A 25,042-nucleotide genomic window follows, 5' to 3' on the forward strand; every position below is an offset into this window, starting at 1 on the left:
ACCTCTTGCAAGAACAACCCTGGAAGTGATCGATAATCTGCTCTCATAACCTGGAGCCGGCCTTTCCCAAAGGTCTAGACTTCTTAGTTTTGCAAGTGTAAAGCTTCTCCTCTCAGTCCCAGGTAACCTTCGCATACATTACAGGGGCCTGCCTCATTCTAAGACAAGGAATCAGCAGTTAGAAGTATCCATCAGAATGAAGTTTCTTCACATCGAACCAGGATTCCGTATGTCATGTACTTCCAGGTACAGACATGTATAAAATAATTATGAAAATGGGCTGCCATAATTGCTAACGAGGAGTCTCATCTTTTATTGGGGTTCAAGAAGTACATGGAGTATACCACTTTGCCATACAGGTGTGGAAGCATCAGTTTGATGTCCCCTGAGACTAGGAAACCATTCACTTACTCAATTAGGTGTGACATTTGTTGAAGTATTATGCTTGCTGGTGTGAAACTCTGGGATTTACACCCCTTCTGCACCATCAAGAGCACGCATTTGGAAGTTATTTCCTCGTATTGAAGAAAGAAGAATCTCAGTCTTACCATGAATTGGTGGTGGTTGGGAGGGCGAAATAATGGCATGGAGAGTTACCACATTACAACTTGACTATATGCAAATCCTGAAAGGGCTGATGCTGGGCGTACCCTGGCCTCTGGGTGTATGCACAGCATCCTGCGTACAGCAAGTGTGGGCACTGCAGTCTGACTGAACAGACTATTATTCAGTGTGTGGTTGCCCCAACAAGCATATGATTACATGCCCCATCGATCTTCTTGCTCTGCTTGGCTGGGGCGGAGCACCCCTGTTGCTCCGCCCCAGCCCGGGAGCTTTTTACCAGCAGCACTGAGCACTAGTTTATCAGGTGGGGCCAGGCACCTGATGTACACTGGGTAATCTTTGGTAACCTTTGTCTTTACTAGCTGTTTCTTTGGAGAAACTGTCCAGCGGGCAGGCTCTTAAATGTGGGGAAGTACATCCAAGAAGCTATTTTATGACTATCTCCAGCTCGAATATTTACAGCTGGTAGGGTAGTACCTGCTTTATTGCCAGTGAAGTTAACTTTCTGGCTACCAACATCGAACATTGCACTGTAAATTGAGGTAACATTCCCAAATGATAATTTTACACCCATTTACTTCTGGAATCCCCCCTCACCCGTCTCCAAAAATAGCAATTTGCTTCAAACCTAGTACTAATCTAACAAAATCAGATATTCCAAGTGTTTTCCCAGAACTGGGATTGGCACACTTTGCCTAAGGTCCTGTACCAGACTAACCTGGTTGCTTGCTTGCTTGGTGTTTAAAGCAGTACATCATCTGGGCCCGATACCTCTGCAGAATATGTTCACCTGGTACTCTGCCCCGCGACTTCTCCGTTCCTCTTCGGCGCATTTGCTGGTAGTCCCGCGGTTTCAGAGAGTCATGATGGGTGGCCGCTCATTTAGTGTGGCAGCGGCCAAATTTTGGAATTCCCTGCCACTCTCCTTGAGAAGCCACAGTGACTATCTTCCGTTTAGGAAAGCGCTAAAAACGCATTTGTTCCCTAAAACTGCTGTGTAAGTGAATAGTGCCACTGCTCTAGTTCAAGCGCCAGGATGCCCTCTGGGTGACAGGACTGCGCTCTATAAATACACTAAATAAAAATAAACCTTACTAGTAGATTTTAAAAAAAGCAATAGTCACATAAAGCTTGCTAGGATATGTGTTTCACTCTGATAACATGAAAGCTTAATACTTTACCTTGATGACAGGTGGAGCTGGAGGTACCACAGGTATCGGGGGAGGAGCGACAACAGGAGGGATAGGTGTGGGCACAGGGACAGGTGTGACGTTTGCGGGGAGGTTTGGCACGGGAGTTGCAGCTATAACAGGAGTCTGTGTGATAACTGGAGGGACGGTTTGGGCAGGAGCCGGCAGAGACACCGAAGACACTGCAGTTTGCTGCGTCCCTTTACCTAAAGAAAAAAAAAGCATTTATAATTCTTTGAATAGTAAGCATTAGTGATCTAAACCAGTTCAGAGCATATTTATACACAACAGATTTTAAAGGAGGCAATATTGCTTACAAAGCTAAAGAGAACTGCAATGATTAAAACATTCATTATACACGTATGCCATAGATCTAATCATAAACTGAGGTCTGCTACCATAACAACAAAAAAAAACAGGTGTTAGCCTACACAAGGATGAAAGGGCCTATAAAATTGAACTATTTCAATAAAACATCCAAGGGTTTTGTTCCTGGACACATCTAAAATATTTGAAACAAAAATGCAGATATATACAAAAGGGAGTAAATATATGGGTATTTTCCTCTAAGGAAAGCCATATGGATACCTACTAGGTACACACAACATAAGAACTCATGTTCTCTCACAAAACAAGTGGTACTCTACACCATTTGTGTTTCTTATTAGCCCATTGCCATTGAAGATGTTATTTTACGAGTATGGATAATATGTTCAAGCTATTTAAGATGTCACGTGACCTCGTGCCATTCGAAAGAAGAATACAGAATCCCATTTGCATTCTGGTACTGGTAGTTTTACTTTTCAGGCTTTATAAAACCATTCCCTACTACTGTTATTTGAATTTCTGTACGTTTACAGCCTTCGAACGCGCTTGGCAGGCAACAAAAAAAAATAATTACGCGTTTTCAAATAATAACAAGGCGCATTATAAATTAACATAGCACTATAAAGTTGCCCCCGGGCTGAACACTTGCGCTACGGAAAACTATACTACGATGTTTCATGTCCGAAACGTCTCCAATAACTTAAAACAGAACAAGCATTTACAATGCAATGGTCTCGGCATTATTAAAGGTAGAGCTATTGGCATTGCTCATGACTTTTTTTTTTTTATCTTAAATAAATGGCATTGTCATTTACATTGCCAATGGCTTAATTGTTAAATAAACGTCATTGTCATTTACAATGCCAATAGGTTAATCGCTCGCAAATGAATGACCTATTGCATTTACACACACACAAAGCCACCCACATACACACAGAGCCCCACACACACACCCAGCCACAGCCCCACACACACACCCACCCAGAGCCACACACACACACCCAGAGCCACACACACACACCCAGAGCCACACACACACCCAGAGCCACACACACACACACACACACACACACACACACACACACACACACACACACACACACACACACACACACACAGGGGAGCAAGCACAGCCAGGGGGCAGGGGAGCAAGCACAGCCAGGGGAGCAAGCACAGCCAGGGGGCAGGGGAGCAAGCACAGCCAGGGGAGCAAGCACAGCCAGGGGGCAGGGGAGCAAGCACAGCCAGGGGGCAGGGGAGCAAGCAACATGAATAGCGGCAGGGGGATGAGGGCAAAATACAGGGAGGTAGGGTGTGAAATTTTGGGATGGTGGATACACGAGAAGGCTTGTTGTGGGTGGGGTGGCATTGTTGTCAATAATAGGGAGGGGGTGCGCGAGCGGCCGGCGGCTGGGGGGGAGCTTTCTGGGGGTCGGGAGTGGGGAGGGTGCGGCTCAAGGAGGGGACGGGGAGGAGGTCGTCTTGGTTGAAGAAATAGTGGCATGGAATGGGCAGAGGGATATGATGCGTGGCGTGGGGGCAGGCTTTACGCGTGGGGTGTGGCCGAGGCCTGGTAGTGGACTAGGGGCGGGGTGGGACACAGGGTGTTGGGGCGATCGGTGTGCCCTTGGGCGGGCTTGGCAGGCAACGGTGTGCACAGAAGGGTGGACTGAGTCCTTTGTTGGAAGTGCGGGATGGGCGCGTTGTACGGGGTGTGACATCTGGGGTGAAGGTGCTGGATGTAAGTGTGCTGTCGTTATGCAGCATGTTGGACGCGAGGATTGTGCAGGGTGCTGGCCCCTAGTCTTTGTGCGATTGACCCTTCGTCCAATTGAGGCCGGGGGGGAGTGCGGGGGCAGTGTGGCGTCGGACGCGGTGGAGCTCTGTTTCCTGCTAAATAAGTAAAGGAAATATGGCTCCAGGGCTGCAGGCGTGGTTTTATCACCACCTTCTCCCCCCCTTTCTTATCTATCTCCATCTCACCCCATGCTGCCACACCATTAACTACTAAGCAAAGGACAACTGACCACAAGTGGGAGGAGTTACAGGTGAGCGATTCAGGAAATGCTGAGAGTGTGTGCAAGGGCCGGTCACAATTCTTTAGTGCAAGTTGGTGCACTATCTGTAGCGTAGGTCAGCGCGTCCCCCGAGAGATGCTGGGGCACACGAATTTAGGGTTGGGGGCAGGAGGAGGGACCCGCGTTCGGAACTGCAGCCATTGGAGCGGGCGAGGAATATGATTTCTAAGCGGGGTCAGCCGGCGAGCTTGGGCTGAGTGACTAGGTGTGGGGCACAGCGTTGGGGGGGTCCCACGGGGAATAAAGATGGATGCCACAGGACGGACATTTTAGCAGCGCTACGAGCGGGGGAGTGGGGGGGGGCGGTCGGGGCGAATATGGAAGGTGGGGGAGGGTCGCAGGTGATGGAAGGAGGCGCAAGGGAGAGGTGTGCAGGGGAACTGCTGGCGCGAAGGTGTGGGAGTGCCGCGCAGACAGTTGCCCTCAAGAATAAGGGGAAGAACATAATTAACGGCATGGAGGGTTCTAGGTCAGGGGGACAAGGAGTAGGAGTGTGGTCTGTCAAGGGGCAGGCTCGGTTGCAGGGCGTCGGGGGGGGGGGCTCAAGGACAATAAGAGGGTGGTGGAGGATGCGAGCCAGGTGGTGAAGTTTGCGTTTAAGTCGGGCATGCTGGACACAGAGGGAGGCAGGTTTGCATCGGCTCGGTTTTCGGAGGGAGGACTCGGTGGTTGACAAAAGGGGAATGGGTGCGGGGCGGGCATCTGTACAAAGGCCCACAGATGTCCAGATGGATGCAACGCGGCTTGGACTCAGGGGAGAGGGGCGCCCCGTCCGGCAGAGGACTCCCGCCACCCCCACACCAGCCCACCCATGCAGCGGCGTCGACCTACCTGGCGATGGGTCCACGGCCACAGCGCCCGTGCCTTGCGTATCCCGTGTGCCGCTTTGTCTTTCGGGCTTGTCGGTGCGGGCGGGGCACGCACTTGGGAAATGGGAGGTGCTGGCTGTTCCCTAAAACTATCCCAACAGCCGCTCTGCAGCAGGAGGCTCCCCTGCGCAGGAATCCGCCCGCACCTGGTCTCCGGAGGGGCACAGCTCAGTCAGAGGAGAGCAGGATCAGCAGGCGGACGGAGGGCAGCTGGGAACACAGGAAATTAATGATCTCGGGCAAGCGGGAGGAGCAGCTGGGCCGGGAACAGGCAAAAAGCAGCGACTCGGTGCCTCCCCCGCAGGCCTGCACGGCCTGAGAGGGAGGGAGGGGGAGCACGACGACCACGTTTCTCCAAGGCGAAGCAGGAATGCCTCGGAGAAACGCACGGTCATTTTCGGATTCTGGGGCGTGTTTTTAGGTTTGAGTGACGGATGACGTGATAGAAAGAACCTAAAAAACACGCCCCCGAATCTGAAAAAGACGGGGCTTAAAGGGAGTGACGCCCCTCTCCTCCAATGGCTGGCCAGCATTTACTAGGCCAGCCAATGGAGAAGAGGGGCGGGTTCCAAGCCCCCTAACTAAAAAACAAAATCTTCTGACTCTGCCCACTGCTACGCAGTGCGACAGTCCTCGACCTAGAAAGGGTCCTGGCGTTGGGCGTGTGGAGGAGGGCTGGGGGAATAGTGGGACAGTTATCATATGGAGCACTTTGAACATCGCCTGCACAGTCCAGAGGGAGCCCCGGTCCATGGTACCGGAGTCCTGGGACACCATCACGGTGCTGGCACTAGTCCGGACAATGTGCACACTCATGGCTGGTCCTGGGGTGTCCGGTGCTGCAGCAGCCTGCCCTGTCACTACAGCTACCTTCTCTCTCACTACAACTGCTGCCGACCCCCTCCGGCACCTTCTCCCACACCTTCACTTGAGCATTCACTCAAGCCCTGTGCACCCTCTCTCGACACATAGGCCAGCCCCTTGTTTTCCCGACCCTCTCAACCGGTCCTCTCTTCCTCTGCCACTCTGCTGGCACCCCACAGCCCATTTCCGCTTTTATTGATCTCCGTTTCGGCCCTCCACTTCCTTAGCACTCGGCTGGTAGCATCACTCCACCCATTTGCCTAAGCCACATATCCCCTTTTTCTCAGTGCCGTGCAGCACCCGTACTCTTGACCGGGCGGAATGCACACGTTGGGGTATCTGGGACTTAAGAGTCCTGCTCATTGGCCGTTCCTCACACCGGAAGAATTACGGGCTACACACTTCTTTACCCCCCACTGAGCAGCTGCTCATCAGGCAGTACAACAACCTACCCTGGAGACAAACCTCAATCAGTGCTTATATGATGCAGTTCTTGTGCACTTAGTCAGTCCTGGACTCCAGGCCTCAGACCCACGTTACTCTGTTTCCCATAGCACAGATGTTCATTAGGCAGTGCACGGCTGCGGTTGCCCGCGTCTCCCACTACTTATTTACTGTATCTGCAGCAGTTCAATGGTACTCAATAGGCTGGATCACTGCAGCCCCACGGTGTACAGGACACAGTGGAGTGCATTTATGCAGGGGCGCGACAAATGATGACCCAGTAACCGGGCGCAGCTGCGATACATCAGGGAATTCTCGGGCAGCCACACGCTACCACAAACGGATTAAGATCCCCCGGGCAGCTCAGTAGTATAGCAGCATCACTCACCTGGAGTGCGCCGATACCTCCGCAGTGCTGCGGCTGAGGCTCCCACAACCGAGGCGCCTTCAACTTTGCTCCGCTTTTCCATTCACTGCGGGGGCACGCTGGTTGTGTGCGCGGCCGGAGGGCTCCACACTCCGAAGTATGTCACTGCAGATTGCAGGAGATAAGCGGCACCATGGCGAGTTGTGAGCAGCGCATTAAGCAAAGCAACATGGGCAAAGTTGGTAGCTGACTTTAAAAGGCTGAAGCAGGCGATAACGAGTGCAAACAGAAACTGCAGCCAAAGGAGTATGTGCTGCATTAGAGCTGGACGGAAAACGAAGACACCGTGGAGCAGGGGAAAGTGAAAATGCGCCATGCGCGGGTTGCAGCACGCCGTGAGCGTGCACACCAGCGTGGCCTGCGGCTCGTGCCCAGTGGCTGCGTGTACAACTCTGTGAAGCAGGCGCTGCTGCAGTTCAGCAGGGGAGAACGGTTGTCGCGGTCCAAGATGACCAGCGGGCCTTTTCAGGAGTACATGCCGGCCCAGCCAAGGGCCCGGAGGAGCCACAGCACACGCATCTTGGGCATCATTCTACCGGTAACAGCGCTGCAGGGCCGGTAGGAGACATGCGATAGAGAAGACGGAGGGAGGGAAAGCACGCCATGCTTGTTGTTGAGGTAGACGAGTACGCGTGTAGGGCCGGGCGGGGGGTTATTTATTTTGGGGGGGTGCGTGCGTGTTTTGGCGCAGTAACTGCATGCAGCTGAGAGACGTTTGTAATGGTAGGTGAATCTAGAAATGTACCGTTATATATGAGGCAATCTTTACACAGCACGGCAACAGTTCACAGTCGCAACGGAGAGCGTGTTCAAGCACGCTTCCCGATCCGATCCGGCCTGCAGGTGCCCATCTCCTGTCTCCCTTGAGAGCCCTTGAAAGCATAGTTGACGGCTTTAGGTCTCGCAGCGACAGCGCTTCGCGCTGCGTCGCAGGTGCGAGACCTAAAAACAGCCACTTAAGTGAAACCAGAAGGACCCAAAGTTTTAAGGCAATATCCTATCCTCTGATGTACGTGGCTGACGAGCCTATAACATAAGGACTTGCTCTCCCTGTCCAAGCAAGACCCTTTACAGTTAGAGCTTTACAGTATAACCCTGATAACAGTAATGGTGTCAATGTATTGGGGGTCATTCTACCACTTACCAACCTAACCAAGGATCTCATCCCTGGTACTACAACAACAATATTATGCCCCACACACTCCAGCCAATTAGTTACGCTCCCTCAATGGTATTAAAGACAGTCTACTCCAGTGTAACCAATCCATTTTTTTTTATAACTCCTCTTATTTTACTGAGCCTTAACAATATAACTCCTCTAATGTTTCTATTGTTTTTGTTATTGTTATTGGTCTCTTATATAGCGCATGACTCACCCAGTGGCATCTCAGCGCTTACTTAGGCAGAAAGAAACCGGAGGAAAAATGGAGTATCAAAGCCGAAGAAGGTTAGAATAAGAAGGCCTTGAGTAGTTTCCTAAGGACCAGATAGGAGGAGCATTTACGTAATGCCTCAGGTAGAGAATTCCAACATTTAGGGGCAATATATGAAAAGGCTTTGCCTCCCAAACGAGTGCGTCGGATGCGAGGGATCTTCAACAATGCCAAAGCGTTTGATCTCAGGTTACGGCAGGAAATCTGCTTACAGAGTTTCTTTTGCAAGTAACCAGGACCTGTAACATTAATGGCTTTAAAAGCGAAACAGCAGACCTTGAAGAATGATCTCTTTTTCACTGAGAGCCAGTGAAGGTCTCTGAGCAGTGGAAGTGATGGAGATCCTGGGGGGTGATTTAAGAACATCCTTGCCGCAGTGTTTTGGATGACTAAGTTTCGCTACCAGAGTTTCACCCACTTCGGCCAGGAGAGCGTTCCCGTAGTCCAAGCGACTCACCACCATCGCCTGGACCACCGTTCTGCGATGTTTCACTGGTAACATCTTCAAAATACCAGTGCAGGAGAAAGCCTTGGCTACCCTGGTATCCCAAGTGAAACATACCCATCTTGCATAACCTTGATTTTACCCACGATGGCAAAAATTTAGCAGGGGCTCAACACTGGCAGCAGATTTTACCAAATTTGATAAACCAGAATAGGATAAACCAGAATACTTTGATAGACCAGAATAGGATTGACTGGGCCAGATGGGCTGCTTTTGACATATAGCAGTTTATCCCATTCACAAGATAAAGTATCAATGTGTCACGCTCTCCCTCTAAGAAGTAGATATATCCAAGGGCTAGGGAAAGCCGAGAACCACTGATATAGAACCAATTCTCCCATCAGTACTGAAAGGCTGGTACTGCATTGCAAAAGCCTAATTACCAATGTCTACTCGTGAGGATCAAGCACAGGTAGTAATGGTCTAACACAATATTTATTTATTAACAAGATCCAAAGAAACTCATTTGCCTCATTAGCTTAGCACAAAATGGCCAAGAATTTCCAGGAGGAAGTAACACCATGCAAGTGAGAAAACTGACCTCAGCATGAAAATGGTAGGCAGAAAGCAATGCAAATGCAAGAGGGATCAAAGTACTGCTTAAACCTTTATTTCTTAAGATCACATTAAATGACAATTTAAGAAAGCACAAGTGCATGAAGCAGAACAACCAAATGTGCTTGTAAGAACAAAAACCAAATAGTGAAAATCTGTCTTAAACTGAAGTGTGACAAAGGAACAATTCCCCTGCCTCACCAGTGGCATGAAAATTGGGACAAGTCAATTTGTAATTATCAGGTGAATGATCAACATGAGCGCCTCATTTCAAGATTTTAAAATAATTGCTAACCAGGAGCCTGTTTGCCCCCATTTTGGGAGGATTTTTTAAATGTTTTAAAGCGACCGGTTTAATTTCCATTTAGTAAACTAGTGCGGATGCCTCTTCCTGTCACCAGCCTATCCAAACCCCCCTAGTTTTAGAACTTATGCATCAGGAATATTAGCAAAGCTGCGACTAATTAGATTAAATCTGTGCATACCCCAAGTCACAAAAAAGCATTTGTTGGGTGAAGTCTGTATCCAACTCACACCAGAAGGAGCTGCGGCGACGGGGTCTAGATTCAGTTGCCTGGAGAGGCAAGCTCGCTCTGAAGGAGAGGAGGACACGGGGCAGATTGTCGGGAGGAGAGGAGGAGGAGGAGGACAGACATTATCTGCATCCCCTGGTAACAGCAATTCATGAAATGGAGCAGGAGACACCTGAACTGGCGGAGGATCAGAACACTGGGACACAGGACTCGCACTCCTGAATAGGGACAGAACAGGCACCTGAGATCACAGCTTGATGCTGAGGGGACACGCAAGTTACAAACACTCCTTTATTGTTTCGTTTTTTTCTTTTTAAGTTAAGGGTTATACTCTTGGGCATTGAAAGTTGGCTGGGCGAAAGAAGGGTCACGCACCTGTTACGTTGATTGTACGTGTAGTTTAAGAGGGGGGACCTGAGGGAGGGCGACAGACCCTCTCCGCCGACAGTCTTGGCTCTGTGGAACTGGAGGCTTGGGGGGGGGGGGGAAGAGTTGTGAAGGTTTCCAGTTTGAAGGAATTGGGGGGATGTTGGGGTGGGAGAGTGGGAAAGTGGGGGGGGAGGGGTGGAGGGGAAAAGTACAAGTCATGTCAAGAAGGCCACACTTGCCACGCAGCAGGACACTCCACTAGGGAGCACCCAGGACTCCACGCACAGTAAGACCTGGAGGGATGACGGGTAGACACATAGAAGAGGGGCAGGATCTGGAGGGGTCTCTCGATAATGACATGGAACGTGAATGGGCTAGGTAGTAGAATTAAACGGGGACTGGTGAACGCGTACATTAAGCGGCAGGGCCCAGACATCGTGCTACTGCAGGAGACGCACCTTCTGGGGAGCAAATGCGGTTTCCTGGCGAGAGGACAGTACAAAGTCTTAGCGCATGCAGGGTTCACCAAGGGCTCGAGGGGAGTGGCAATATTAGTGAGGAAATCACAACCATTCCAGATAGGCTAGACATGGATGGATGCGCAGGGAACATATGTGGGGGGGAGAGGCATATGGAGGAGGAAGGATTACACGATAGTGTCAGCGTACGCCCCACCCAAACTGACCTTGTGGGAAGCCTTTAAAACTGTCATGAGGGATAGAGCCCAAAGCAGAATAGCGGAGGCGAAACGCGAGAGTAGACGGGAGCTGGAGACGCTGGAAGCCCAAATAGCAGGGCTCGAGAGGGATTATCATGAAGGGAAGGCTGATAGGACTCTCCGTCAACTGAAGGACGCACAAGCGCAGTACAGAGACCTGGCAACAGGTGAGGCCAAGACCCAGGCACTGGCGACGCTCCACCGCCTCTATGATGTGGACGATAAATCAGGCAAACTGCTGGCATGGCTGAGCAGGAGGGAGAGAGATGCCCGCTGGGTAGAACGAGTATGAGACACACCGGGGAACCTGACTGGATCAGACGCCCAGATAGCAGAGGCGTTTGCCGCGCACTACAGGGCCTTTTACGAGGCAAGAGACCTGGGCACCCAGGAAGATGCATTGAAATACAAGAAATCCGTCGAACTCCCGGTCCTGGCAGAGGCAGATGCCACGGACCTGGAGGCCCCCATTAAAAATTGGAGGAGGTTCGCCAAGCAATGGCGAAGCTGCGTACAGGAAAAGCTCCGGGCCCCAATGGGTTCCCGGTGGAGTTCTTTAAAAAAACGGCGGACCTTTTGTCCCGCCACGTGTTGGGACAATTTGAAGATGCGAGAAAAGAAGGGACTCTTCCCCCGGACCTCCGTATGGCCACAATCATTCCGATCCTCAAGGCAGGTAAACCACCGGATGACTAATTCATACCGTCCTATCTCTCTACTGAACATAGAGGTCAAACTATTGGCAACGGTATTGGCGCTTAGACTGAGGAGGGTGATTCCAGATCTCGTACATTTGGACCAAACGGGATTTCTCCCGGGTAGGGCTACTCGATTCAACCTTAGGCGATCGCACAACTGGCTGCAGGCGGTACATACGAGGGGGGACCCACATTGGTTCCTCTCACTGGACGCAGAGAAGGCGTTTGGCGCGGTCCATTGGCCATTTCTAGAGGGAGTCCTAGTGCGACTGGGTTTTGGTCCTACATTTCAACAATGGATAAGTCTACTGTATACGGACCCAAGGGCACGTGTCAAAGTGAATGGGACCCTGTCGGGTGACTTTCCAGTTAGACGGGCAACCAGGCAGGGGTGCCCGCTGTCCCCGATGCTCTTCACGCTAACTATTGAGATACTAGCAGCAAAGATCCGACAGCACCCGGATATTAGAGGTTTCCGGCTAGGGTCAGCTAACGCAACGGAAGAAAAAATATCTTTGTACGCAGATGACGTCCTTCTCTACATTACGAGCCCGGAGACAACAATACCAGTGCTCTTCTCGGAGCTGGAAAATTATGGAGCCCATGCCGGCTACAAGATAAATTGGCACAAGTCGGTGCTCTACGATCCAAGGGGACGGGATCGGTGGGTGAACCTCCCGGACAGGTTACAAACTACCACGGAGGGTTTTACTTTACCTGGGAGTTTTTATGACCCTAGACAGACCGGCCTCGTATGACACGAATGTCGGGCGGATTCTGCGCACCTTCATAGAGGATGCAAATAGGTGGCAGCTCCTACCCCCTCACGCTCCTGGGTCGTGCGGCCCTCTTCAAAATTATGACATTGCCCAAGTTCCTCTATGCGTTCCAGAATGAATACTACTCCTTTCCGCGTAGGGTGTTCCGAGATATTACCGCGGAAGTCTGATCCTTTCTATGGCTCGGTAAACAGCCTAGAATTGCAATGTCGACGCTACAAAGACACCAATACAGCGGAGGGATTTCACTTCCCAATGCTGAAGCCTACTATTGGGCGGAGCTTCTAGTAACCATTAATGACTGGCTTCATGCTCCAGCCTCGCATCCCACATATGCGCTGGAGAGACACGCGATGGGTACCCGCCCCTACCATTATTATCTATATGGGGGCAAAGGGGCAGCAAGATTACTACCGGCCACCAGACTCGCATTGATGCTTTGTCATAGAGCGAATGAATAGGGCTATCGGATGGGACATAAAACATACGAGACAGACTCCTTTGTGGCACTGTGCGTGGCTGCCGGAACTGAATAAATTGAAAGGCTTTACAGGATGGGACAGTATAGGGATCTCAACGCTTGGAGATATCACAGCGAAAGGCAAGTTGAAATCGTTCCCAGCCCTCAGGGAAGAATATGGCATGCGCACTACGCAATTCTTTAAATATGCCCAACTGAGCCATGCGTGGCGAGCGGCGAATATCCAGGTAGATGCACTCCCAGAATATGCGCCTCTGGAGGGCCGTCTACTGCAGGAACACATAACAGAGAGCGGTGTCGCTTACGTACAGGACCCTTATGAATAATATGCCAGAAGATCTGGGGACACTCAGAAGGAAATGTAAAAGTGAAGTGGGTGACATGGATGAAATAGACTGGGACACGGTCCTCATGCACCCCAGAGAGGTAGCGATTAAATCCCGGTTAAGGCTGATTCAATTCAACATCCTACATAGCACCTATTTTGACAGGGTGCGCCTGTATAAAATGGGGAGGATAGGAGACACACATTGTCTGAGATGCGGCAGCTAGCGGGGAGATTTCTACCACATACTCTGGCTATGTCCACAGATACAGACGTACTGGGGGGAGATACTAAGGGAGCTAGGGGAGGTATTGGACACCACTTTGCCAGCAGACCCCAAATTAGTACTACTCGGTATGACTAATGATATTGACCTCACCCGTCCATTGTTGATTATCTTGACTCTGGCGCTAGTAGTGGCAAAAAGATGTGGCAAAATACTGGGGGGCGGCCACGGGGAGTGAGGAATGGAGAAGAGGCCTTGACCTATACATGGCGGCGGAACGGGTGACATACAAGGCGAGGGGCTGCCCAAAAAGGTTTGTCAGGGTCTGGAATAAGTGGAGAACATACCATGGTCTTGATGGGGGCCTGTGAACGAGGGGGAGGGAGGCAGAAATACACAGAGACGCCGGGGGGGGGGGGCGGGCGTGGGAACATGGGAGGCAAGGATCGGCAAGACTTACAGACTGTGCGGATGACAGGGTGTGCGATAAGCACTGAAACTTTTTTTCCTGGGGTGGGTAGAAGGGTGGAGGGGGGGCAGGCGGGGTGTTGGGGCAGATGATGACATGACTGTTTTACTGTACCAGGTTAAAATGCAAATAAAAATGTTTTTACAAAAAAAAAAGTCTGTATCCAACTCTGGCAGATGTGATGCAATCTGCTTGGGATCTCTAAAGCAAGAAATGTCATGTAAGCCACAAGTATCTATGTCATACCATGGTTTAGAAGACTAAAGCAGCAAAATATGCATGTTTCAACCTCACCTGTACATAGGCTGTCATGGGGATGGCTTTGTATGCAACAAACAACTCAAGGTTCACACCAACTTAACATTTTTAACACACTGTGCATGTGGATTGCTTCAGTGTTTAGGTCTACACCAATAAAGGTCACCAGAGAATCAAAGAAAAAGCCAATAACCTTTAAATCGCTGCCTCCGCTGCTCTGCAACACTTTCTGTTCGCCTTCCGATGGTTCGGTCTGGTAGAGTTGGTTTCGAGGGCGGTTTTGGAGGTGGTGTCTTTTCTACAGGAGGAGCGGGTACAGGTTCTGGAACTAAATTTATTAGAGAGGTCTTTACAATGGACCTGCAAACAGTAAACACTAACATGCAGCATATTTAAGAGCATTGCACAAGACTGCAGATTACAAAACCTCAGCTCTATGGGTGCAGACAGTTTATGGAGAAGGGATGGTTGGGGTCAAGGAAATATTTGAAATGCATTTTATGGCAAACTCTTGTGGGTGCAAATGTAGCTGCATACTAAAAGAAAAAAGAAAATAGGCCCACAGAGGAAAATGCAAGAAAGGTGCAAGATGCCGAAATACAATTTTAACACAAAATGTAGGTTATACCAATATTCTCCTGCATGTTTTATGCACTGCAATTTGAAATTTTTGAGAGCCTATATGGCAAGCCAACAAGTCGATCATAAAATTAGAAATTGAGACCATTTTCAATTGGGTTTAGTTTTACCTGGGGGAGCAGGAGGTGTCACTACGCCAACTACTGCAGTCTTTGCCACTGGTCCTGCTGCAGCTGCAGCTGCCGCTGCCGCTGCCTTTGCGGCTGGCAGTTTCCGAGATTTGCCCTTTGGAATTGGTGGTAGCAACTCCACTTCCTCTTGAGGCATTTGGGCTACTTTCTGAAGAAAGATTTTCTCCAGGGCTTGCGCCATCAGGACAATGTCATCTGTGGGCTGTTCAACAAAAGATCACAGGAAAAGTAAATTTAGTTCGGACTTTTAATAAAATGTTTGTAACTAATAACAGTATATTGACTTGAAAACATGCAAACCTCTACAGTTATTTCCTAAATCATTTGACAGAATTTCTGAGCAATTTAACGAGGCAAAAATCAAAGCAAATAGGTGTAAATTGCACTTGAGTTGAAGAGAACAGCATAAAACAGCCCCTGCTATAAAGGTCAATCTACTGTAAATTTCACTCCTTGGATCAACAATATGCAAGATTAAATATCCTTTATTTTCCTCGTTTTAATAATAAATTTACATGTACAGATCTCCCAACCCGATTATTTTGAAAGTGGCGAGATTATTGGACATTATTGCCAGATATGTTACATACCTCAAAAATAACTTATGCAGACAGAAGTTAGATTAAATGCACCACTAAATATTGAAAATGTTAAGTTAACCCTATTGAAGTCTGAGGGAGAGGTGGGAAAAGAAAGGTTGAGATGATCTTGTCTTCAAGGACAACCTCACTACGCTACTCAAGTTGTTCCCAACATTATTGATCTGTTAAATCTTCCAGCAAGATAAATAGGACTTTCGTGCTACTAGCCATGCTAGCCACATCAATGGATTGCGATCTACTTTGCTACTAGCCGAAAACACAGAGCTACAAGCAAACGTGTCTCTGCCACCTAAATCCGATTACATCTTCAAACTGTTAATAAATAAAATAATTCCCTCTTTCTTCCTTAGGAAACGACCATACAAAAAGTAATCAGTGGTACGAAAAATCCTGACGGTTTCTCAATGCTGCCAGTTGAACTTCTGAACCCTGCCCACGTCCCGACTGGCAAGGCACAAAGTCCAAACGTGCGAACACAGAACCAAGTACAATTTCTGCTGCAAAGATGGAATGAGGCAAAGGTAATGTTTACAAAAAGGATATCACTGCATTTTATGAAGCATGCATTGGGATGGACAGTAATCAACCTTCCTGCTGCAAGCTAAAACTACACTCGTTTGACAGATCTGTCATTTGCCCAATAGAAGTAAGCAATAAATACTCGACCACTGTATCAAAGAGTGACAGTTCCATGCGAACTGTTGTGTTTAACTCGGGCGAGATTTGCTTTAATGGCAATTATATAGAAAGCACCCAGGAAAGTAAATTGACTAGTCATAGCTATAATGTGTCATGAACTTAGGGAAGTAGAAAGGAAGGACATCAACACACCTTGTGTGCCATTCCATGCTCATTTGCAGAGAGCAGCCCAAGTACTCTGAACAAGATACTGTTACTCGTGAAGTATGCGGGAGCTAAGTCAATTTCTACGGGAATGAGGCTTATGACCAGCCCCCCTCACTACTCACCCTACCACCAAAGAGTGACCATGCCCTCCATGTTGTGGTGCTGAACATCTGCTTTAATCTTGGTCAGCAGCTATTTTCACTTTTTTATGCATGGGAGTTCTGACGTGCATGACTTAGGAGAAGATTCATGCTCTTACAAAAACGGTGGCAAAGAGGATCCTTGCATGCTGGCAGACAACCTTTTAGTCAACAGGAAGGCTCATCAATATCATTAGAAACATTAAGCAATTATTTACGACCAGAACACATGAAACAATACCCAGAATCTTTCAACATCGTAAGATAAGCCTTACACACATTCAACACAGATAAGATATGCATTATAATAGGAGTACCAATTGGGTCACAACCGTGTACACGAAATAAAATACTATGAAAGCCAGTAAACAGAAAATACCCATCAGAAATTTTAAGTGACAACACCATCCAAATAGGCGTTACATTATGCTACCTAAGAGGCATGTGAATTAGGTCTGACCGAGCCTAAGCACTGTGTCAAGGCTTCTAGCCACACCATTAATCGTCATGGCCATTTGACTTATTAAAATACACCTATGAAGGATACCAAGCCTGAAGAACGAAGTTCTTACTTAATAGGAGTAGTTCTGCAGCCTGAAGCGTTTTCTGTACTCATATGCTGTGCATCAATTCCTTTTGTTTTTCTTTTTTGTGTGTGGGGGTAGTCAACCACCATTTGGTAATAAGTACATCCCTTGTTTATCGTCAGACAGCGCCCCAGACCTTCCTGTAAGCAGGAAGCCATCTTCAGATTATTTTTCACACTGTGTACGCTGATCTTTGAACTTTTTATCTTGAATTGCTGTTCAACTGCTTGCTCCCACCCCATTTCTAGGGAGACCGGAGGGTTGCATGTGAACCCAGAAACTCTTCAGGTTGGAAACTATACTTACTGGTAAATAACCACTTCATTTTGCGACATGAATACTTTCCTGGATTCACTCGATTACATACTTTCATTTGGTTCCATGGGAATAAAGAGTTGAGATGTTGAGGAATTGGCAAAACGGTGTCATAGCACTTGTCCAATTTGTGCTTCCTTGTTCAAATGGATGTACACGGTGTTTTGTGCGAGGATGCCCAGCTTGCGGCCATGCAGAGGTTGCCAATTGATCGTTTGCTAGAAACACTAGGGCTGCACCCTTCTTCCTGGTTGAGTGCGCCCTGAGGCGTAAAATCTTCCCCGCCTTGCACAGCATATTTGGATTGTTTCCACTATCTATCATGCAATCATTCCTTTGGTTACCAATGTACCTCTGCTTGTCCTGGCAAAGGAGATGAAGAGATGGTTTCCCTTCAAAATTGCTTTTGTCTCCTGTAGATAGTATGCGAGTGCCCGCTCAGCCTTTGTCTTCGAGTCCGGAAAGAAGGGAAGCAGTTGGATGCATTGATTGAGGTGCAGAGGCGCTACTACCTTTGATAGGAACTGTGGATTCATTAGCAGGACAACCATGTCCTTGTGGATGTGATAATACACATTTTCGATTTTGATTGCTTGCAAGTCTCTGACCCTGCGAAGTGACATGATGGCTATTAGGAACGCAATCTTTAGGGTTAAAAACTTCAACTCCTTCTTGTGCATTTGTTGAAATGGTACTGCCTTGATCGGAATACTGTGTTAAAGTTCCACAAAAGGTGCTGGTGCTGCCTTGTTGGTGCCACTCTTTGATCCTTCCAAGAATCTTTACATTACTGGTAGTGTGAAGAGCTGCTCCCAGTTTGTCTGGTTTAAGCGACAATGGCGGCCAGGTGGACCTTTAGTGATGATCAGGTCAGGCTGCTGAGAATACCAAGTCAAACGGATACAATTAAACGAGGGGCAGTCCTCCGGCAGGCCAAACACATGGAGACATTGTCCTCTTACAAGAGACCCACCATATGGGGACAAAAAAACCTGCCCTGGCAATACACAGGTATTCAACTCTGGTTTTACACGGGCTCCTGGGACACAGCCATTTTAATTCATCGCAAGGTACCCTTTACTACTCGAAAGGTGTGGGTAGATACCGGTTGTCGCTATGTTGCAGTGGCGGGCAACCTCCAAGGGGGTACAGTTCACGCTCGTGTCGATGCCCCTCATCCGCTGTGGGTCGCCTTCAGTGGATGCTGCTCCGCTTGTGGGGCGAGATGCCTCGTGGCCTTTGTCTAGTGGTGGGTGGGTGGGGGGAGGGGATTGGAATGACATCACTCACCCTGGGATAGATGGCGACCACAGAGTGAGAGGGATGCCCAACAGGACTCTAGGCTGTGTACTCTGGCGACCACCCTAGGTTGGGCAGACACATGGAGGGTCGATCACCCTACTGAGACTGGATAGACATACAACTAGTCAATCCATGCGTCCTTTTCCTGCTATATGTTTATCCCACATATCTGCACAGGGTGTCATCGCCCCATACTCCCCCACAGGGATTCTCAGATCATTCCCCTGTAACCTTTGAGCTTCATATTGGCGCCGCCCGCCCTAGATCTCGATGGCAGACGTCGCCATGGCACCTCCATAACCAGACTTATAAGACCATTGTACAATAAGTAATAACTGAATATTTTACATTCTATTCATCCACAGCCTTTACGAAGGCGGCTTTATGGGAGGCACTTAAGCAGACTATTAGACCCAACAGTTATAATAACGCACTTGTTAAATGAGGTGAAGACAGCATGGCAGGCTATACAGCAACGAATAGATCAATGGGGGGGGGGGGGGGGGGCAGTTAAACAAGTCCAGTCGCATGTTGTACAGATTGTGTCAGGCCGCGAATCAGTGTTGCCGGTGTTGAAGGCCATCAAGGAGGTTTGGTATCGGGGTCGGCAGAGGTCGCCCACAGCTGTGCAGATTATTATAGGGCATATGACCATATCAGCATAGATTTAGATCAACTCTTCAGGGACATCGCGCAGCGTGCCCCACCTACAGAGGCACGTACACTATTCGAGGAGAAACTTAGGGCAAAGGAGCTGGCGACGGCCATGGCTAAGATGCACACGGGGCAGGACCCTGGGCCCATTGGCTTCCCAAGCGAGTTCTTAAAGCTCTTTATGCCACAGCTTGGCAGCACCCTGCTTGAGGTTACACAGAAGGCATCAGCTAGCGCCCTGCTCCCCCAGGACTGGCGACAAGCGGAGACAGTTGTATTTCTGAAGCCTGTGCGAACGCAGGATTTACACTTGTCCTATCGACCGATCTCCCTTCTTAATTTCGAAGTGAAGCTCTTAGCCAAGACTCTGTCCAATAGACTACGGAAATACATGCCAGTCCTCATAGACCAGGACTAGGGGGGCTTTATGCACCAGGGGTGCAAACGTCATCAGATCAGGCACATCTACATTGCCCTGGCTATGGTTGACCGCCTAACACTACCGGCAGCTGTGCTTCTGGCACATAGGGACAAAGCGTTTGATTCGGTCAGCTGGCATTACTTATTTGTTCTACTTTGGAGTATAAGTATAGCATGCCTTTCCTCAATTACGTGAAACTGTTGTACTCAGACTTAAACGCCTCGGCTCGGGGTGCCAGACCGATCTCGGCTCCCCTAGAAGTGGGCAGGGGCGCCCTATCAGGGATATCTGGTGTCCCCATTACTGTTCGCCCTGGCAATAGAACCCCTGGCAGAGTGGGTCCGTTCAGGCCCTTTGGTGAAGGGATTGGAGTGGTCGCAGGAACTATCGGGTCACCCTATATGCTGATGCGCTATTTTTCATCACTAATCCACGCTATTCAGACCCATGGCCGCTGCAGGTTTTGAGCGTTTTTGGAGAGATGCCGAGACAACACCGGAACGCTGGGAAATCTGTGGTGTTTTTCATGAGGGAGTCAGCGAGATAGTATATGGGCCTCCGGGTTGAACATAACCGCTACCGGCTTTAAGTATCTGGGGGTATATATTGCTCCTGATCTTGCGACAGCTTGAGTCCACAATATTGCTCAGTTATTGCCCCAAATAAGAGATAAGATGAGATCAAAGTGTGGTCCCAGCTGCCTCTCTCCCTAGTAGTCCGTTCAGCATCTTACTACAACTATAGGCGCTAAAGTGGCCCATCCATAGGATATTAAGAGAATGATGGTTTGTCATGACAGTATCAATCGCCTTCTCAAGTGAGTCAGTCACCTGTGACATAACACCCTCAGAATTAATATTATATAAGTTTATTAACAGCATATCTGTAACTCCAGGACCTTTGCCCACTAGAAGATGGTAATGAGGGGACTCATCATAGATGCCAGAAATGGTTAGAGTATTTCTAATCAGCATAGGTAAACCCTATTTTGCTCTGCCTGTACGAGGATATCGCTGGAGTGCAAAAGGAACGAAACACATCTATATGTGTTGGGCCAGGTTTCCTGTAGTCATACTAGATCATAAGAATGAATGAGCCTGGCCCATTCGGAGTCATCCATCATCGACCTGAGTCTGGCTATGTTCCAGGTCATTAGTTTTATTGTGTCATCACCAGGCTTCGATGCATCAAATACAGTTAAGGGGTTGTCTACAGGGTGGCTAAGTACTTGTTGGGCCAGCCTATCTACCTCCCGTCAATCACATGCGTCAAGACCTTCCAGAGTAGCATATTGGTTATTTGTAGGTATGCCCACAGCATAATGATGTTTACCTTGAATGCGAGGAAGCGCGGGGGGGGGGGGTGTATGATGGTACTATCATAGCACAAACACCGTTTACATTTAACCCTAACGGTCTATGAAAAAAAACCATAATGGCAGTGCATGTATCTAACGGGCGGTTGGGAAGTTTGTGCAACAAATGCCTCACAAGGTATTGATCATTAAAGTTTACTACTATACAATCCCCTCTGAGCAATTTAGCAGATTTACCCACTCGTTGAACTCTTCTTCCCATAATAATATGATTCGATAGGTCATGTCCGCCATGGGCGTACTTTGACATCCAGTGTAGTGCTTTAAACATCAGTTGCTGTGTTGACTGAGTGGGTATGCTTCAATTCAATGCAGGAATATTTGCCAAAATGATTACAAAAGGACAAGCTTCTGGGGGAAGATTTAAATTTAAGTGAGTCTTCTGTCGATTTGGGCCCTCCCAGATGTCCCCAGATCGGGGCTGCCTGACTAGTCATAGCTTCTGTTTCGGCAAAAGGGGGGCCTCCCGATGACGTTTTAGGACAGTGAGTACAAGCCCACAATGACAAAATCTCCAATTCAGATTCGTTTTAAGCCTTTTCTAGGTATGTTTTTCTGGCTTGGACTGTTCACTCTTTAAAAAGTGTGTATCACCTCCACTACTTCACCAGGTTGGTGAGAGGGTTACACATGAATCTAGAAGATGCTGAAGTTGCAATACCCTTGGTACATGCAAGTAATCAGTTTCTTTTTCACTATGAATATCTTATAGATTCACATGCTGCAAACTAATTTTAAGGCAGTATTTAGTATTGTCAGTGGAGTGGGGGGTGTGAAGTAAAGGTAGTTGAAAGTAAGGGTTTTAGCACCTCGAGTCCCACTTGGGCCTCCCTTCTAGCATACACATATCTGCAGAGTAGTTTCTGGTAAATGTGTGTATTAATGAAAATGTTGCTGCTATACATACGATTTAAAAAGGCATTTGTGATGTGTGTAGGTAAGTGACTTTTTGACATGGTCACCCCCATTTTCTGCATACAGGGATGAAAACAGATGACAATATTCTTCCACACATTATGGACTGTCCCACAATAACACCGAGTCAACATTGGGAATACCAATAAATATAGGGGCACCACAGAGACATGGGATACAGCAAACCAGACTAAATACAAGAGAAGGTTTGTGAATCAGGGTTTTATTGTGGCAAAAAAAGATAAGGGTAAGAAAGGAGTGTGCATGTAACTGCAGACACCTTTTGAATATATATGCAACAAAATTGACCTGTGTATGGCTGAGCAAATTTTGGCCCTTGAAGAGCATGGCTGCCCCTAAAGAGTTGCACCAATAATAAAATTAAGAACTCCAGCAACATGGGCAGAACACTGAAGCGATACTTCAGTGTACCAACTTGCAGTCCTGATAGGCGAAGATCCCACAAAGGTCATCTTCAGCACTATTTAAGGTCCAAGGATAAGCCAATTTCCAGAGTCTATAGACTAACTTAGAGACCCCTGTCTTGGCGCCACCAAAAGGAGGTGGTGTGGGGGTTGTCCAAATCCCCTTTAGAGGCCCACTGGGCTAAACCATGGGGGTTGGAGCCTATTACTTCTGTAGTGCCAGGATCAACGTACTATGGGTCTTGAGTAACAGAGCCAAAGGCTAGGCCTTTCAGCATTCGGCGCTCAGTGGTAGCGCAGGTCGAGCATTTCAAGGCTCTTTGAGGGGGATGTAGGTGTTAAACTTACAATGGTGCAAGTCTCCATTACAGTTTACTGTGGTTACAAACTGTAACAAGTCAACATTTCAGTCAAACACTTGCTTTTATGAAAAAGTAGTATTTTATTATAGAAGCACAAATCATGGTAACATCACTCACAATGAACCACACTGTAGGACACCCACAGGGCCTCACTCGCTCAAGGTGCTCTCCTCTTCCTCATAGGGTCTGCTGGTCTTGGCATGCATAAAGATGGTGCTTCAGGCTCAGTGGTATTGACTTCCTGAGATGGCCCCTCAGCCAGCAGTGAGACTAGCGGCCCTTGGGCCCTAGTTTTGATCCCAGCAGCTAGAAGTCTTGGTAACCTTGTCTTCTGTTGAACAGTGCTGTTGAACAATTTGAAGGACTCCGGTTTCCACCTTTATAGTCCAAATCCAAACACTGATGTGATTCAGTATCTGGTCCTTTGATATTTCTGCTGTGAACGTCTACTTTTAAGTGTCCTCTCCGTTTAAGGAGACAGTTTGCTCCACATTTGAGTGAACCACAACACAGGCCAATAGAGTAACTAAGGATCACACCCAGCTGTCATCCTATACTGAAAAATGCCTCACAAAGGTTCTAAAATCTAAGCTTTTATCTTTAGCATGATTCCCTAGACCTACAGTGCCAACCTTACGAGGCCCATCATGTCATGTTTACAAAAGAGCCCAGGGTAAACCCTCCCCTAACCAGTAACTCTTCCTGGAATCAAAGAGATCTTTGATGTGCACAGAGGATGCTGTATTGCCCTTCCTGCAGTGTGTTGCCAGCCCATACCTCTGGAAGGTCAGCATTATGCATCTCACATCTGGGGGTTTTAGTTCCCCCTTTCTAGGCCACGGGGTTTCAAAATGGAACTCGTAAGCCTTCTCATTGTGCACAGGCACACTTACTTCCTAGCATGCAAACGCACTACCCAGCACTACACACAGTCACCATGTAAGACAAAGTTGAATTAAATATATCACAGTACATGAGTGGGCCAGTAGCCACAACTATTGACCTAGGTAAAAAAAAAAGCCATATTCACACTACTGATTATTTTTCCAACTAACCAGACAACTTGATATGCTGCTACCACAGTGTTTATATCTCCTCTGTTGGCAAGTGCAGAAGCCCTCTACCACTACGTGGGTAGTGTTTGATGCAGGCCATCCGGACTCACAAGTCAGCATTATCATGAGACAGCCCTATGCCATCACGCACACACATAATCAGTGTTCACTAATGAACAAAATTCAGAACTGGAATCTAACTGTTCATGCAGCTGGGGTACACAGGGCACGGGTGCACATCCATCGCTGTGCAGGAGACTTTCCCGCCCCAGCAGGGATTAAGGGCAATTGTCAGGCGAACATACATACACACTCTTATATACGCCCTATTTGTGCCCATGTATATGCATGAAAAAATGCAAGGTGTAAAAAAAAAAAAAAGCCCATACTTGATGGTTGAAGAAAAACTGAGGAAGATTCCGTCCATGCTAATTAAGACTACATTATTCTGTTTATGTTCATCACACAAATGTTATGCTATGTTAATATACACTTATAGAGCACATTATCACCCAGGGGTATCTAAGCGCTATCAACCGACAACACCACCAACGAGAGACGCAGAACCACCAGTTCAGAGGGGCCCCCAGGCCTCCAATGCTTTAGGTGAACAATTAAACAGAATATTTACACAGCAGGCGGTACCTGTCAAATTAAAAGGATTAGAAAGCCTTGACTATTTAGCTTCTTCCATTTTAGAAAATGACTGTAGGTTTGACAGTTTGGCAATTACTGTCAAATCAATTAAAGGAAGTTAAAAAAAAAAAAAATTTTTTTAAAAAGACTGCCGATGTGTCTCCACATAGTGGCAGGCATGGCCAAGCATTCAGGAAAAGCAGAAGATTTCAATTAACTCCGGACTATTAATATTAGGGATAATTTGACCAATTCAAGAAAATTTTAATTCAATAGCAAAATCCAAATGCATTAACAGAATCACGGCATGTAGTACCATGGCTCGAAATCTCATTTAAGAAGTCGGATTTCCTGCAATTTTGGAGGATTTTCCACAGTTATAAGTGCTCAATGCGTAAAGTATTTAGGCATGCCGAAGGAGGGTCAGTCAATGACAATATGGGGACCACACAGCGCACTTAGCAATAAATCGTGCCCAATTTATTTGACTTTCGTGTGCCGGCAAAGATTTATAAGAAACTAGAC

General features: G+C 47.9%; 1 protein-coding gene across 8 annotated transcripts in view; it reads right to left on the reverse strand.

Moving 5' to 3' along the window:
* Window positions 1-25,042, reverse strand: part of BRD3 (bromodomain containing 3) — a 394,414-nt gene that overhangs the window by 286,517 nt on the left and 82,855 nt on the right. For all 8 annotated transcript variants that reach the window (XM_078641953.1, XM_078641954.1, XM_078641947.1 and 5 more), the window contains exons 4-6: window positions 14,862-15,084; window positions 14,306-14,440; window positions 1,746-1,960 (exon numbers count right to left, since the gene is read on the reverse strand). In XM_078641953.1, coding sequence (XP_078498079.1) covers window positions 1,746-1,960; window positions 14,306-14,440; window positions 14,862-15,084 — 573 coding nt within the window. The remainder of the gene's footprint in view (window positions 1-1,745; window positions 1,961-14,305; window positions 14,441-14,861; window positions 15,085-25,042) is intronic.

Source organism: Lissotriton helveticus, chromosome 5_1 (genome assembly GCF_964261635.1).
Source record: "Lissotriton helveticus chromosome 5_1, aLisHel1.1, whole genome shotgun sequence".
NCBI lineage: Eukaryota > Metazoa > Chordata > Amphibia > Caudata > Salamandridae > Lissotriton > Lissotriton helveticus.